Source organism: Nyctereutes procyonoides, unplaced genomic scaffold (assembly GCF_905146905.1).
Source record: "Nyctereutes procyonoides isolate TBG_1078 unplaced genomic scaffold, NYPRO_anot_genome, whole genome shotgun sequence".
Lineage (NCBI taxonomy): Eukaryota > Metazoa > Chordata > Mammalia > Carnivora > Canidae > Nyctereutes > Nyctereutes procyonoides.
Window position 1 is genome coordinate 16,331,969 of NW_026575020.1, and position 15,242 is coordinate 16,347,210.

Below are 15,242 nucleotides of genomic sequence, written 5' to 3' on the forward strand. Positions count from 1 at the left end.
AAATTGGTAGAAATATGAAAGAGAAAAAAATATGGCCTCTACCCTGGGAAGGAGAACTTTGGAGAAAAAGCAAAGGTAAAGAGGATTTTGAGGAACAGCAAAATACATCTTACTTAGCAATGCTTTTTGGAGTTGAAAATATTTTTTTTGAATGTTATTCTAAGAGGTTCCTCAAAGTGGACAGACAAGCAAAAAGAGTTGAGAATGGGATTGAGTTGGCCAGTGACATCCAGATATCTCTAAAATAAAATTTTAAAATTCTAAAGGATGAGAAGCTTAGATTCTTGGAAAATCTGGCTATTTGTAAATATACATTTAGTACACACACTTTTTAAAATATCAGTGCACATTAGAGTAGTCCCACTTCTTCATTTTATAGTACAGAAACTGAGGCATAAAACAGGTGATTGCCCAAGACCACATAGATAACTAGTACTTGACTAGTAGTGTCTTCTGACTCCAGCCTACAGACTTCACTGCACACCTTCTTCATTGTTTTTACTAGTCTTGTTCATACTGTACTTCTTTGTGGTGTGCCAGGTTCATTCAGATCCCTCTAGGCATTGTCACTGTATGACCTAGAATAAATTGCTTAATTTTTCTGACTTTTTTTTGTTCTCTGCAAAATGAGGATTATGTGAAATAACCATATAAAATACTGCCCTCTTAAAATATTCTGGCATATTAAGCAGTTAGCTAGTTCATGGAAATACAGCTTGTTGGTGTTACTCATTGCAAAGGAATCAAATGTTCAGATTTACCCTCATCTATGCCTAGAGACTTAAATGCAGTTATACCAGAGGTGCTACATTTTTTAAACTAGGATTTTTAAATTTTTAAATTTATAAATATGTGCCTTTTTAGATATGTCACACTGACTAAATTTATATTAGCAAATATATGTATTTATACAACATAGTTAATTCTTCATTGAGTAAAGGAAAAGGACAGTAAATGAATGCATTTATGGATAAAGTTGAATGTCTGTTACCTAACTTTAAAAAAAGACCCTGTTTGTTTGGTTGGTTTTTCTTAAGATTTTATTTATTTATTCATGAGAGACAAGAGAGAGGCAGAGACATAGGCAGAGGGAGAAACAGGCTCCCTACAGGGGAGCCTGATGTGGGACTTGATCCCAGAACTCCGGGATCATGCCCTGAGCTGGAGGCAGATGCTCAACCACTGAGCCACCTAGGGGTCCCAAAAAGACCCTGTTTGAATACTTCAGAGGACTGTGTTAAAAAGCAATGGGTAAGAGGGTTTTTTGGGGGAGGGGAAGCTGGCTGGGTAGGTCCAGGTTTTTTTGTTTGCTTTTTACTGGTGATGATATGATTTGGGGAGACTGAGTTGAAACTGAGGGCAAGTTTTCCTCTAAAGATTTTTTTTTTTTTAAGATTCTATTTATTTATTCATGAGAGACCCAGAGAGAGGCAGAGACACACAGGCAGACGGAGAAGCAGGCTCCCTGCAGAAGCCCAATGTGGGACTCGATCCTGGAACTCCAGGATCATGCCCTGGGCCAAAGGCAGATGCTCAAGCACTGAGCCACCCAGGCGTCCCAAGGATTAGACTTTGCATTTTTTTTTTTTTGGATTAGCCTTTTCTATTACTTTTAACTTTGTGTCTCCACAGAAAATAAGTTTCCAATATCTTCATAATCTAATGAAAATCTCCAGAGGAGGGGTGCCTGGGTAGCTCAGAGGTTGAGCATCTGCCTTTGACTCCGGGCGTGATCCTGGAAAAGTCTGATCCTTAATTTTTACTAATTCAAAATTTGAAGTACTCACAGAAGTTTATTGCATAGATTTCAGGTTGGAATATCAGATTTTTATTGGATAAAAAGTTTACAGTTTTTTAGTGCTTTGAAAAACAGTGCTAGAGCAAATATTCATGGTTATGAAAAATTATAGAAAGACCTCTCATCAGTACATATCTTGCATTACAGTAGGCAAATAGCTCAAGATTTGGGGCAATGTTTACTCCTTTTCTTCCAATTCATTGAGTTACTGAGTCTTATTTTGTAAGGAAATGACTGAGCAAACAGGCAAGTAGGTAAACAGTATAATGAATATCTGAATTAAGGATATTTCACCTATTCTTTAACAATTTATTTACATTTTTATGAAATGTTCCCTCTTTAATTGGGATTTTAGGCATATTAACTTGAATTTTTATACAATATTAATTTAAAACTTTGGAAATAGTTTGGTGGGCTGGTTTGCAACATCTTGTAAAGTACCTTAGATGAGCAGGATTCACTTTGTCAATCATAGCACAGGAAAAAAAAGCATTGGATGGGTCATAAAGCTTAAAGCAGCAGAAAAAAAAATCTAACTAGTAAGTTTCCTATGAAAGATAGTTGTCTATGTATTATGTAATGTTAGCCTGATGCTTCTGATGTGAGATTTTTCTGAAGGTAACATGGAGTAGCAGAAAAGCATTGTGCCTCAAATGCTTCTGCTCTAGAAGGTAACAGTAGGAAGTTATAAACACAGATGCAGGTGGTAATACAGGCATGGCTGGCTCCGGAAATGAAACATAGCCACAGGGCATATCTTTCTAGGTGCCTTCAAAGTCATGGTTTAGTGTTAACTACTCTGTGGTCTTTAATTTAAAATTAAGTAAAACTAACACTAAAGTAAAAACAAAACAAAAACAACAAAAAAATAAAGTAAAAACAATTATATATTACCAGTTTTATCGCATTTAAAAGAAGTTAGTCTTTGGTCTTTAAAAGTGAAGCCATCGTAGGTGATTATGTGAAGCACCAGAGACGACCAAACCTTTAACCAAACCTTTAACCATAACTACCACTGCCCCCAAAAGAAACTGTTTCAAGTTGAAACTGCAAGAACTTTTTTGCCCTTGATACTGAGGCATCCATTTGGTTTAATTTTTTTTAAGATTTTATTTATTTATTCATGAGAGAGAGAGAGAGGCAGAGACACAGGCAGAGGGAGAAGCAGGCTCCTCTCCTTTTTATTTTTCAAAAAGATTTTATTTATTGTTTATTTGAGAGAGAGAGAGAGACACGGAGACCATGAGCAGGGAGGAGAGGGAGAAGCAAGATCCTCATGAGCAGAGAACCTGATGTGGGGCTCAATCCCAGGACTCAGATCATGACCTGAGCCAAAGGCAGATAGATGCTAAACCAACTCAGGCCCCAAGAATAGTCATTTTATTTTATTTTGTTAAGAATAGGCATTTTAAAGCTGTATTTTAGAATGTTAATAACGGCATTTCTACTGCCAAGTTATTTTTTTTTAACAATTCTGTGACTTTTAGTATATTTATAGAATTGTACAACCATCACTGCAATTTAGTTTTAGAACATTTATATCACCCTTAAAAGAAACTGGGCCCATTTATACTCCCTCCTTATTGCCACCTCTATTCCTAGATAACCAATGGTCTACTTTCCATCTCTATAAACTTGCCTTTTCTGGACATGCCACGTAAATTGAATCATTCAGTATGTGGACTTTTGTGTTTGTCTTCTTTCATTTAACATAACAGTTCTGAAAATCATCTGTGTGATAGTATGTGTATATAGCCAAATTGTATTCCATTGTATGTATCAACCACATTTTATTTATCAGTTCACAAGTTAATGTTCATGGAAGTTCCCATTTTTTGACGGTTGTGAATAATGCTGCTATGAACATTTGTACCCAAGTCTTTGTGGTACCTATATTTTTATTTTTCTTGGGTAGATACCTGGGAGTAGATTTGTTGGATCATATGCTAAGCCTATGTTTAATTTTTGAAGAAACTACCAAACTATTAAAGAGATTGTACCATTTTATATTCCTGACAGTGGTGTATGAATGTTCCAATTTTTGTACTTCTTGCCAAACTTATTTTTCTGTCTTTTTAATTATAGTCATCCTAGTGGCTATCAAGGGGTATCTCAATGTGATTTAGATTTACATTTGCATTTCTGTAATGGCTGATGATGTTGAACATCTTTTCAAGTGCTTATTGACCATTTGTGTATATTGTTTGGAGGAATACCTATTCAAATTCTTTTTTTTTTTAAATTTATTTATTTATTTATGATAGTCACAGAGAGAGAGGGAGAGGCAGAGACACAGGCAGAGGGAGAAGCAGGCTCCATGCACCGGGAGCCCGACGTGGGACTCGATCTCGGGTCTCCAGGATCGTGCCCTGGGCCAAAGGCAGGCGCCAAACCGCTGCGCCACCCAGGGATCCCCCTATTCAAATTCTAACCCATTTTTAAAATACTGTGTTTTTTTGTTTTTTTTTTTAAGATTTTATTTATTTGAGACAAAGAGTGAGCAAGAGACAGAGACAGCAGGGTAGGGGGGAGGAGCAGAGGGAGAGGGAAAAACAGACTCCCTGCTGAGCAGGGAGCCTGCCATGGATCTCAATCCCAAGACGCTGGGATCATGACCTGAGCCAAAGGTAGATGCTTAATTGACTGAGCCACCCAAGTGCCCCCCAAAATTGGGTTATTTTTAAATTTTGAGTTGTAGAAGTTCTTTTATATATTCTTATTTTGTGGGTTTTCTTTTCACTTTCTTGATAGTATCTTTTGAAGTGCGAAAGTTTTAAATTTTGAATAAGTCTAGTTTACTGATTTTCTTTTCTTTTTTTTTTTTAATTTTTATTTATTTATGATAGTCACAGAGAGAGAAAGAGAGAGAGGCAGAGACATAAGCAGAGAGAGAAGCAGGCTCCATGCACCGGGAGCCCGATGTGGGATTCGATCCCTGGTCTCCAGGATCGCGCCCTGGGCTAAAGGCAGGCGCCAAACCGCTGCGCCACCCAGGGATCCCTGATTTTTTTTTTTTTCTTGAATCATTTGTGCATTTGGTGATGTGTCTTAAGAAATCATTGGCTATCCTTGGTTTCTTTTAAGGGTTTTGTAGTTTTAGCTCTTATATTTAGGCCTGTGATCAATTTTCAAAAAATATTTATTTATTTAGGGTGCCTGGGTGGCTCAGTCAGTTAAGCATCTGCCTTCTGCTCAAGTCATGATCGGAGTCCCAGGATTAAGCCCATGTCGGCTCCTTGCTCAGGGAGGAGTCTGCTTCTCCCCTGTCTCTCCCCCTGCTCATGTTCTCTCTCACTCTCTCACTTGTGTGTGCGCTCTTTCTCTCTTTCTCATGAATAAATAAAATCTTAAAAAAAAGATTTATTAATTTGAAAGAGAGAGAAAGAGAGCATGAGGGTGGGGGTGGGCAGAGGGAGAGGAAGAGAGAATCCCAAGCCGACTCCATGCTCAGTGTGAAGCCCAATGCAGGGCTCAATCCCACAGCCCGGAGATCACTATCTGAACTGAAACCAAGAGTCAGGCACCCAACCAGCTGTGCCAGCCAGGTGCTCTAGGCCTGTGATCAATTTTAAGTTAATTTTTTAGTATGGTAGAGTATGGTGTAAAGTGGGGAACCAAAGTAATTTTTTTGCATGTGGATATCCAGATGTCCCAGCACCATTTATTGAAAGACTGCCTCTTTCCCATTGAATTTTCTTGGCACCTTTGCCAAATATTAGTTGACCATAAATGTAAGGGTTTGTTTCTGGACTCTTAATTCTATTTCATTGATCTATATGTTTGTTCTTATTACAGTACCACATTGTCTTGGTTACTGTTGCTTTGTAGTACATTTTAAAATTAGGAAATGTCAATTCTCCAACTTTGTTCTCCTTCTTCAAGATTGTTTGGCTATTTTGGGTCCCTTGCATTTCTGCATGAATTTTATGGTCAGCTTCCCAATTTTTGTAAGAAAGTAACTTGGGGGGATCCCTGGGTGGTGCAGCGGTTTAGCGCCTGCCTTTAGCCCAGGGCGCAATCCTGGAGACCGGGGATCAAATCCCACGTCGGGCTCCAGGTGCGTGGAGCCTGCTTCTCCCTCTGTGTATGTCTCTGCCTCTCTCTCTCTGTGTGACTATCATAAATAAATAAAAATTTAAAAAAAAAATCTTTAAAAAAAAAGAAAGTAACTTGGAATTTTGATAGGATTGAGTTGAATCTGTAGACCAATTTGGCTAGTATAACTATCTTAAACAATACTAAGTTGTCAGATCCGTGAACATGGAATGTCTTTTGATTTATTTAGATCTTATTTAATTTTTTCAGCAATGTTTTACAGTTATCAAATGTATAAGTCTTATACTTTGTTAAATTTTTTCTAATTGATGCTATTTTATTCTTATTGATGCTATTGTGAACAGAGTTATCTTAATTTTATTTTTAAATTGTTCAGTGTTAGCATACAGAAAGTTTTTTTTTTAATTTATTTTTATTTTTTTTAGCATACAGAAAGTTAATTAAATTTTGCACCCATTTATACTATGGCCAGAATAAATGTTTGGCTAGTGTGATTCCTGACAATTTGAGGGTGATGCTTAATATGTGTACAGCCACGTTGTACACTATAGTATCTGGACTATTTGTGGTTACCTTAGGCTTAGGTAGGTTGTAGTTACATATGTTATGTTAGTCTTGCATATCAGAATCATATCAGAATAGCTGATAACTTTATGTAAATCATTTGATTTAGTAACTCATACTTAGAATATGGTGTCTTTAGTTTCATAGTATACAAGATGTATCTTTTGAATAAATGTAATTTTTAAAGGAGCTATCACCTAGTTTTGTAGATCATTGATGAGTAGCATCTGTAGCTTAATTGTCACAGAAAATTAAAAGTGAAACCCCTATAGTCTTTTCTGCCTTATTTTGTTCATCACCACATTTGCCTGTAATTAGAATATAGAGAATTTTTAAGCTGGTTTATTTCATTCATTTCTCCTTTAGTAGTAGAGTGAAACATTAAGTATTTTGATTTTATGTTTATGAGATTATTTTTACAACTTTAATGTATTTTTCAGGGTCAGTTAAATGAAAGCATGGACCATGGGGGAGTTGGACCATATGAACTGTAAGTTTATATGAAAAGATTTCATTGTGCTATGTTTCTTACAAGTAGGTTTTATCACTTCTAGTTTGTAGCCATCATGCGATTCCAATAACCTGTTCTTAATTATCCAGTCATATACGTAAACTTAGTTTATTGACTTTAGCATCAATATAGTAATATACACTGGGTTTTGAGGTCATTGTATAGATTTTGAGAGAGATATTCATTCTGATTTACAATATACTGAAAATGAAACAGAATGAGTCAGGAATTTTAATTAGGTTAATAGAGATAAAATTTTAATAGAAATAAATTTTTTAGAAATACCTTCCAAAGCCAAATCCTTTTTGTTTTGCTTGTAATACATCATTCATACAGAGATTTGTACAACTCAAGTCATTTTAGGCAAACTCTATTAGGCGAGTATGATGATTAATCTGCTCTGTACACCAACCTTAAGTAAAAACCATGGGTGGGGGTAGACCAAGATCACTCATGTAAAAAACATTTAAGGGACAAATTGCCACTTAACTGCCACTTTTGGAGTCTTTAAATCCATCTAATAGTAGATTGGAAAGATTCATGGGTACATTTTATTAGTGAGAATTTTTGCAGCATAAAGACTTGAACTAATTGGGTACTTTTAGAAAGTTCCCAGATTTTCTGAAGTTGGGTAATATCTAGTCTTACAGACATTTCAAATGAACTAAATATGAATAACCAGAAGACTTTTTTCCTTTGTCAACTTAATAAGCTTGTTCTAATTTATCTTAATTTGGGGATGCTTGATGCTTACAAAAATAAATAATAGCATATTCTGTAAATAAGCAGATAAACAAGTATCAAACCAGCCTAATCTTGACCTACCATGTCATCAAATCATTACTGAGAGCATGGATAGTAAATTTGGCTGTTATGTATTTTTTCCTTTTTACTTATTTGGATTAAAATTATAGTAAACTGAAGATGATTTAACTTTTTGAGAATTTACTTTTTGCTTTACTTTTCTCCCTAGTGGCATGGAACATTGTGAGAAGTTTGAAATTTCGGAAACTAGTGTGAACAGAGGGCCAGAAAAAATCAGACCAGAATGTTTTGAGCTACTTCGGGTACTTGGTAAAGGGGGCTATGGAAAGGTAGGAAGTGTTTTTGAAATAAGAGCTGTTGTCTGTCTTGGGTAGGTTAATTTTTTTGCCGGAGGGGGTGGGTAGGTTAATTTTTATACCCTGGTTCAGCAGTCCTCTTTATTTTTTATTTTTATTATTATTTTTTAAAGATTTTATTTTATTTTTTTTAAATGATTTTATTTATTTACACAGAGAGAGAGAGAGAGAGAGAGAGAGGCAGAGAGGCAGAGAGGCACAGGCAGAGGGAGCAGCAGGCTCCATGCAGGGAGCCCAATGTGGGACTCGATCCAGGGTCCCCAGGATCAAACCCTGGGCTGCAGGCGGCGCTAAACCACTGCGCCACCGGGGCTGCCCTTAAAGATTTTATTTATTTATTCATAAGAGACACAGAAAGAGGCAGAAACAGGCAGAGGGAGAAGCAGGCTCCTTGCAGGGAGCCCGACGTGGGACTCGATCCCAGGACCCCAGGATCACACCCCGGGCTGAAGGCAGCGCTAAACCGCTGAGCCACCCGGGCTGCCCCAGCAGTCCTCTTTAATCTTTGTTAGCTATCAAGCAAAGGATGTGATCACTTAACCTGGCATTATTTGAGGAATGTACAGAACTTCTCTTTCTACCACCATGCACATAAAAGACCGACACATAACAAGCACTCAGTCAATATTTGTTGAATAAATTGGCAACTATGCCAGGCAAAGTCTATTATTAGAGGATTCCTTCCTTCTTTTGGTTAAATGGTATCCTCTATAGGTATCCTCTTAAAAGAGATACCACTCCTTACTTTTAAGAGGCTTGGCACATTAAATTGTTATCTGTTACTGAGACCTATGTCTGAATTGGATTTCTTTTACTTGAAGTATTTGGAGCATTAGGGAAGCTAAAGAATATTATATATTATATTATATATATAATATAAGGGAGAAGAAAAATGAAGAGAACTTAGCTTCGTATTTTGCCCAAGGCTTTCTAATTTATTACCTCACCTTTGTGTATTCTGCCTAAAAAAATTTATACCTAGTTAGCTATTCTTTATCCAAAGATAGAATTTGGATAACATTTTAGTAGTTAGGATTAAGTTTAAGGACTATTTATGCTACTGTGTAGTGTTAATTTTTTCATAGCATGACATTTGTATTTTTTTCTTAGGCTTAAGGATGCATTCTAGTGTGTTCTAATCATCTCAGATGTGGAACATATGCATTTTGAGTCTCACATTATTTTAGCTGTTGCATGATAATGTCTTACATAGTTTGCCATTTTAGGGAATAGGTAAATGTCAACTATTATTAAAGTTTTATGAGAAGCAAGAATAGTGGTATTCCTGGAAGAAATTTATAAAATATTTTATAATTTTTACTTTTGTTATTCTGCTTCTGGGAACCCTGATTATAGCTTTTTCTGAGCAAACTTGGATTTTGTGTATGAAGTTAGAGTGCCCGTCATTGGATGGTCATTAACCAGCTTTGCCACCAGATGTCAGCAGACCAAATTGGACAGTCCCATGTTTAGCAGATTTCATTACTAAGTCTTTAATATAATCTGCTCTTTTAGTTCATCATTTTTTCACAGCCTTTGTATTACTAGTTTCTTTAAGAATATAAACTATTGTATAATTCCTATAAATAGGAATTAAGGGAGTGTAACTAGCATAGTTTAGCTTTTAATAACACACAAACACTTTTATTCCTTTTTATCCAGGTTTTTCAAGTACGAAAAGTAACAGGAGCAAATACTGGGAAAATATTTGCCATGAAGGTGCTTAAAAAGGTAATTCCTTCCCTCCTCTTTGTTCTTTTTTTTTTTTTTTTTAAAGTAGGCTCCATGCCCAGCATTGAACTGCAAGACCCTGAGATCAGGAATTTCATGTTCCACTGACTCTGCTGGCCAGGTGCCCCTCCCCAACTTTATTGTTAATTGCTATAAAAGCCATATTTTGGCCCAAAATTCTCAGTCAAGAAAATGTATTTCTAACATAATATTTCAAGTCCTCTTAGATTATGAACTGTTTCATTTTTGGTATTCCCGTTTTATTTTTCCTTGGTGAGCATGGGAAGGAAAGCTCTTTTAATTCTCCTCCGAGGTAACTTTTTTAGCTCTTCGTTCTGATCTTCATATTTCTAAGTAATAAACATGTTCTGTCACTTAATCCAGCAGGTTTAGAATTATGTATTGATTTCCACTCTATTCTGTTTTACTTCTTCCTCCCTTCTCTCCATCCTCTCATTTTGCTTTGTTTTCTTTGAGTCTACTATTTGTCTTATCATACCTTCCAACAACTGTTTAGACCAGTGTTCTCTGGTACCACTTATCAGGTAGCCTGTCAGTTCCATTTATTTCCCTGTAGATATCCCATCAGAACCTTCTGTTCCCTGTTCCCGTCTTTATTGGTAGGTCTCTAGGCATAGCTGCCCTTGGCTCCATCAGTGTTGGATTCTTTGTTTCCTGGATCCCGTATCTTCCTTTTTCTTAGTTTATGCCCTTGTTCCCTCTGTTGATAACCATCTATCAATGGCTTTCTGAGAAAGGGTGCATGAAGGTAAATTTTTGGGGAAGCATTGCATATTTGAAAATTTCTCTATTATACCCTTATGCTTGTTTAATTGTTTGGCTGTGGTATTGAAGTTGAAAATCATTTTCACCCAGGATTTGGCTTTATTTTCACCTTGCATTGAGTGTTTCTATTAAGGAGTCCCTTGCCATACTACTGATTCCCATCTTTTTTGTTTTTATTTTTTTTAAAGGCTTTATTTTAAATTTATTCATTTGAGAGAGAGAATGAGTGAGAGCATGAGCAGTTGGGAGGGGGAGGGGGAGAGGGAAAGGAAGAGGGAGAAGGACTCCCTGCCTGAGGAGGGAGTCCAATATGGGGCTTAAACCCAGGATGCCAGGATTGTGATCTGATTGGAAGGCAGATGCTTAACTGACTGAGCCACCCTGGTGCCCCCTGATACGCATTTCTTTAGAGATCTATTTTTCTTTAAAGATATCTATAATTTTCTTTTGATTTCTGTTGTTCTAAATTTCTTACAGTGTTATATTTATCTTGCTTTGATCTTTATTATTTTTTTTACTCTTTCTGTCTTAAAAGTTTCAGTCCTTCAGCTCTAGGAGGTTTCCTTATATGGTCTTTGATATTTCTTTCTCTACTGTTTTCTCTTTTCGGATTTATAGTCAGTTGGATGTTGGACCTCCTGGACTGACTGATAACTATTTTTCTTATCCTTTCTATTGGTTCATTTCTTTGTCTTTTTGTTTACTTTGAGATTTTTCTAGAAATTTATTTTCTAATCCTTTTACTGATTTTTGTGACATTATATTTGTGGTTCCCCAGAGCTTTGTCATATTTTCTTTTTATAGCAGCCTATTTTATGAGTACATTATCTTTTCTTATTTTTCTGAGGGTATTGATGATTATTCTTTGAAATGTTGTTTTGCCATATGCATTGTATCTCTTTTTCTTTGAGTTTGGTTTAGTCTTTTTCTTCCATGCCAAAGGCCTTGTTTAGCTGCCTGGTGTCCTTCACTGATTGTTCGTATTTAAGAGTAGAATTCTGAAAAGCTGATCAGAAGTTCCTTTTGTGTAGGACAGTTACGTGGTGAGCTGCCAATTCACTGAGAACCTCCAAATATCATTGTCTGTAGGTCAGTTGGTGCTGAGAAATATTCTTTTGCCTAGAAAAAGCATTCTGGAGCTGGATGGAAGAGAAGAGATGGAGATCTTAATTTTTCAACATGCAGACTTACACTGAAGTCAAGTCTTTACTTTAGCACTTCACTCTGTATCTGATCCTTCACTCTTTTTTTTTTTTTTTTTTTCTGGAGAGTACACCTTTCCAAGCAGTAGTCATCTACTTGTTTTTAGTCCTTTGCAGTCTCTAATGACTCATTTTTCCTCCCCTTTTTGCTTTTTATTTTTGCCTTTAGTTTTGAACCTGCTGTGGTTCTATAGGTGATAATCAACTTCTTTTGAGTTCTCTGTACGGGCATTTAGGTTTGATCATGCACTGCTCCACTGAGTCACATACCATTGCTTTTTCCCGCTCTGTTTTCTTCACCTTTTGAGGTAATGGAGTTTGTTGGGTTTCCTAGTTTGATTGAAAATGCATCATGTGTATTTGGTTTCTTGTTCTTTTTGTTTGGGACTGATTTCTGAAAAGATCACACTGTCTTAAAACAAGTCTTAGTAGAAAACTATATTAAAAGACAATCAAGGGATGCCTGGGTGGCTCAGCGGTTGAGCATCTGCCTTTGGCTCAGGATGTGATCCCCAGGGTCCAGGGATTGAGTCCCACATCAGACTTCTGCAAGGAGCCTGCTCCTCCCTCTGCCTATATCTCTGCCTGTCTCTCTCTCTGTGTCTCTCATGAATAAATGAATAAAATCTTAAAAAAAAAAAAGACAAAATGACTTTTAACAAAAATTACAGGGTTTGTAATACTTTGATCTTTATCCTCCTGGTTTTTACTTAAGCAGTATACATGACTTACTAGTTTAAAAGCTGAGGAACAAATATGACACAACTTTATTGGTGATTGTCTTTTTTTTAAAGTTTATTTATTTAAATAATCTCTACACCCAGTGTGGGGCTCAAACTCATGACCCTGAGATCAAGAGTTGCTGCTGTTCTGACAGAGCCAGCCAGGATCACCCCTGGTGATTGTCTTAAGAGAAGTGGTTCAGATATTCTGAACATCACTTTCTGTATCAATAAGGCAGTATTAATCTGCTGTCTGGCTTTTCCATTGGAATCCTTTGAGATTAATGAATGATGTTTTGATCTGTAAAACATGTTAGATTTAGGATTGAAGACAGTATAATAATACTTGTTTTAGAAATGTTGAAGTTCTAGTTAAGATTCTTAGGTTAATTTATTCCTTTTGATATATTTTATAATCAGGGTTGACCATTATTAGTCATAATCCTGTCTTGAGTGAAGTGTGTTCCTGGCATGTGTATCTTCAATGAAAAGAATAAGGTGTAATATTTCCACTGATGGTGGTTGGGCACAGTGTATTGGGAAGTCCATAGACATCCAATACCTAACTTGCCTCTCTTTTTGCTTAGGTACCACTCCCTCCCACTTTCAGGGTTTTTCTTTCCCCAAGCCTGGCTAGAGAATCGGATATTGTCTCATGTTTTCCTTACTGTCCCTCAAGACAAGTTCACAGCGTAAATAATGAAAGTGAAGAAGTTGATAGGGTTAAGTCCAGAATTTTAATTCCTAACTAGATAAGATGACTGTATGCTGCCTTTGGGTTTCTTTATTCTGGTTTTATTATCCTAGAAGCAGAGCATGCAACCCCTTCTGAATTCAGTGTGTGGTAAGAACATTATCTGTTTCCAGCCTCGAAGAGGAACTCAGAGTAGAACCATGTGTCTCCTTATCTTAAATGAGGTGTTTCCATCTGGACAGGCTGTCTGAATTTATCAGTTCTCCTGGAATTTTTTACAGGAATAGTACTATTTGGGTATTTTCTCAGGGTGGAATGTTGAGGAAAAGACTGTTTCTCTTTCCTACCACTTGCAACCAAAATGTAACCTGGGAGCAAAATACTATTGCCCATGTCATTAGTTCAGTCCACACTGAAATTTTAGACCCTTTGGCTAAAGGTTTGTGGGTCATACTTCTTCCATTCCTTTTATTAAATCAATTGAGAACTGGCACTGTGCCACACATTATGCTAGATACTAGGATTTAGCATTTAAGGTAAATGTGGTCTCTCCCCTTCACTCTGCTTGCCATATAATTCAAGGGAAGAACTATTAAGCTTATTCTTACAATTTCTCTTCTATCTTGTGGTCAAAATCCTATTTTAAGTTTGAAACTTCCCTTACCCTTTATGATTTTTTTCCCTCACTTCTAAGCCTTGTCATCTTGAATGTCTTCACTGTCCTTATATTAAATAAGTAATCAGTAGCTTAGTTTTCTAATTCCTTGCTCTCAGCTCCATCAACTTTCACTTCCATTTTACTTTTCCAGCCCCTATAACTGTATTCTCCACCTCTGAAGTATTGGACTATAATAGAACAATAACGTTCTTACTTTATTCCCACAATGCTTGGTCTTTGGCTCTCAGCCTCTTAGTTCTGTGACTTTTTTTTTCTTCTAAAGTTCTTACCTCCTTCTTATTTCACTTTATTCTCAATCCAGCCTAAACAGCATGATCTGCCATTGACCTTTTTTTTTTGAGATTTTATTTATTTATTCATGAGAGACAGAAAGAGAGACAGAGACACAGGCAGAGGGAGAAGCAGGCTCCATGCAGGGACCCCGATGTGGGACTCCACCCCGGGGTCTCCAGGATCAGGCCCTGGACTGAAGGTGGCACCAAACCGCTGAGCCACCTGGGCTGCCCCTGCCATTGACCTTTTGTTTAGGAAAGTCTTACTCTTAATAGTTTAATTGTTAATGCTCCTTTATTTATGTATCTTAACTACTGAACATTGCTGGCAGAAATCATAAACATATAGGTTGCTGCTAGGACAAATTCATACTCCCTGACTCAGTATTTACCAGCTATTTTTCTACATGTCTTTAGACAACTTCTTCCTTCTCTGTAACTTTGCTAGCAGTCCCTCTTACCTCTTTTAGTAGACTGCCTCTTTTCCTATTAGGGGCTGTTATGTGTGATTACCTTCCACTTCAGGCTGTTATGTGTGATTACCTTCCACTTCCTGTTCTAATCCCTACTCCTAATACCTTACTGATCTGCATTTTCACCTGTCTACTTCCTTCTCTCCAGTGTTAGTGAGGTGTATTCCTTCTCCTTTCCAAGGTTAAGCCCTCTCTTTAGGTTTTGGATCCCATCCATCCCTTTCTGCCTGTTAGAGGTCTTTGTCACTACTTTCTCTTTTTTTCCATTCTCTATCCTGACTTCTTTCTTTGTTTAAATATATTCATGTCTTTGCCATATTTAGCAGAATAAATCCTTCCTTCACACAGTCTTCGTATAGCTTCCACCCTTTCTGCCTTTCATAGCTGAATTTCTTGAGAAATCATATTTTATTATTTTTCAGTCACTATATTTTGACTCAGCGACTCTATTATTTTTTTTTCTTTTTTTTTTAAATTTTTATTTATTTATGATAGTCACACTGAGAGAGAGAGAGAGGCAGAGACACAGGCAGAGAGAGAAGCAGGCTCCATGCACCGGAAGCCCGACGTGGGATTCGATCCCGGATCTCCAGGATTGCGCCCTGGGCCAAAGGCAGGCGCCAAACCGCTGTG

At 36.9% G+C, this 15,242-nt stretch overlaps 1 protein-coding gene across 5 annotated transcripts in view; it reads left to right on the plus strand.

Annotated features, from left to right (window-relative positions):
* Positions 1 to 15,242, plus strand: part of RPS6KB1 (ribosomal protein S6 kinase B1) — a 39,778-nt gene that overhangs the window by 2,081 nt on the left and 22,455 nt on the right. For all 5 annotated transcript variants that reach the window (XM_055327417.1, XM_055327421.1, XM_055327430.1 and 2 more), the window contains exons 2-4: positions 6,859 to 6,908; positions 7,903 to 8,023; positions 9,713 to 9,781. In XM_055327417.1, coding sequence (XP_055183392.1) covers positions 6,859 to 6,908; positions 7,903 to 8,023; positions 9,713 to 9,781 — 240 coding nt within the window. The remainder of the gene's footprint in view (positions 1 to 6,858; positions 6,909 to 7,902; positions 8,024 to 9,712; positions 9,782 to 15,242) is intronic.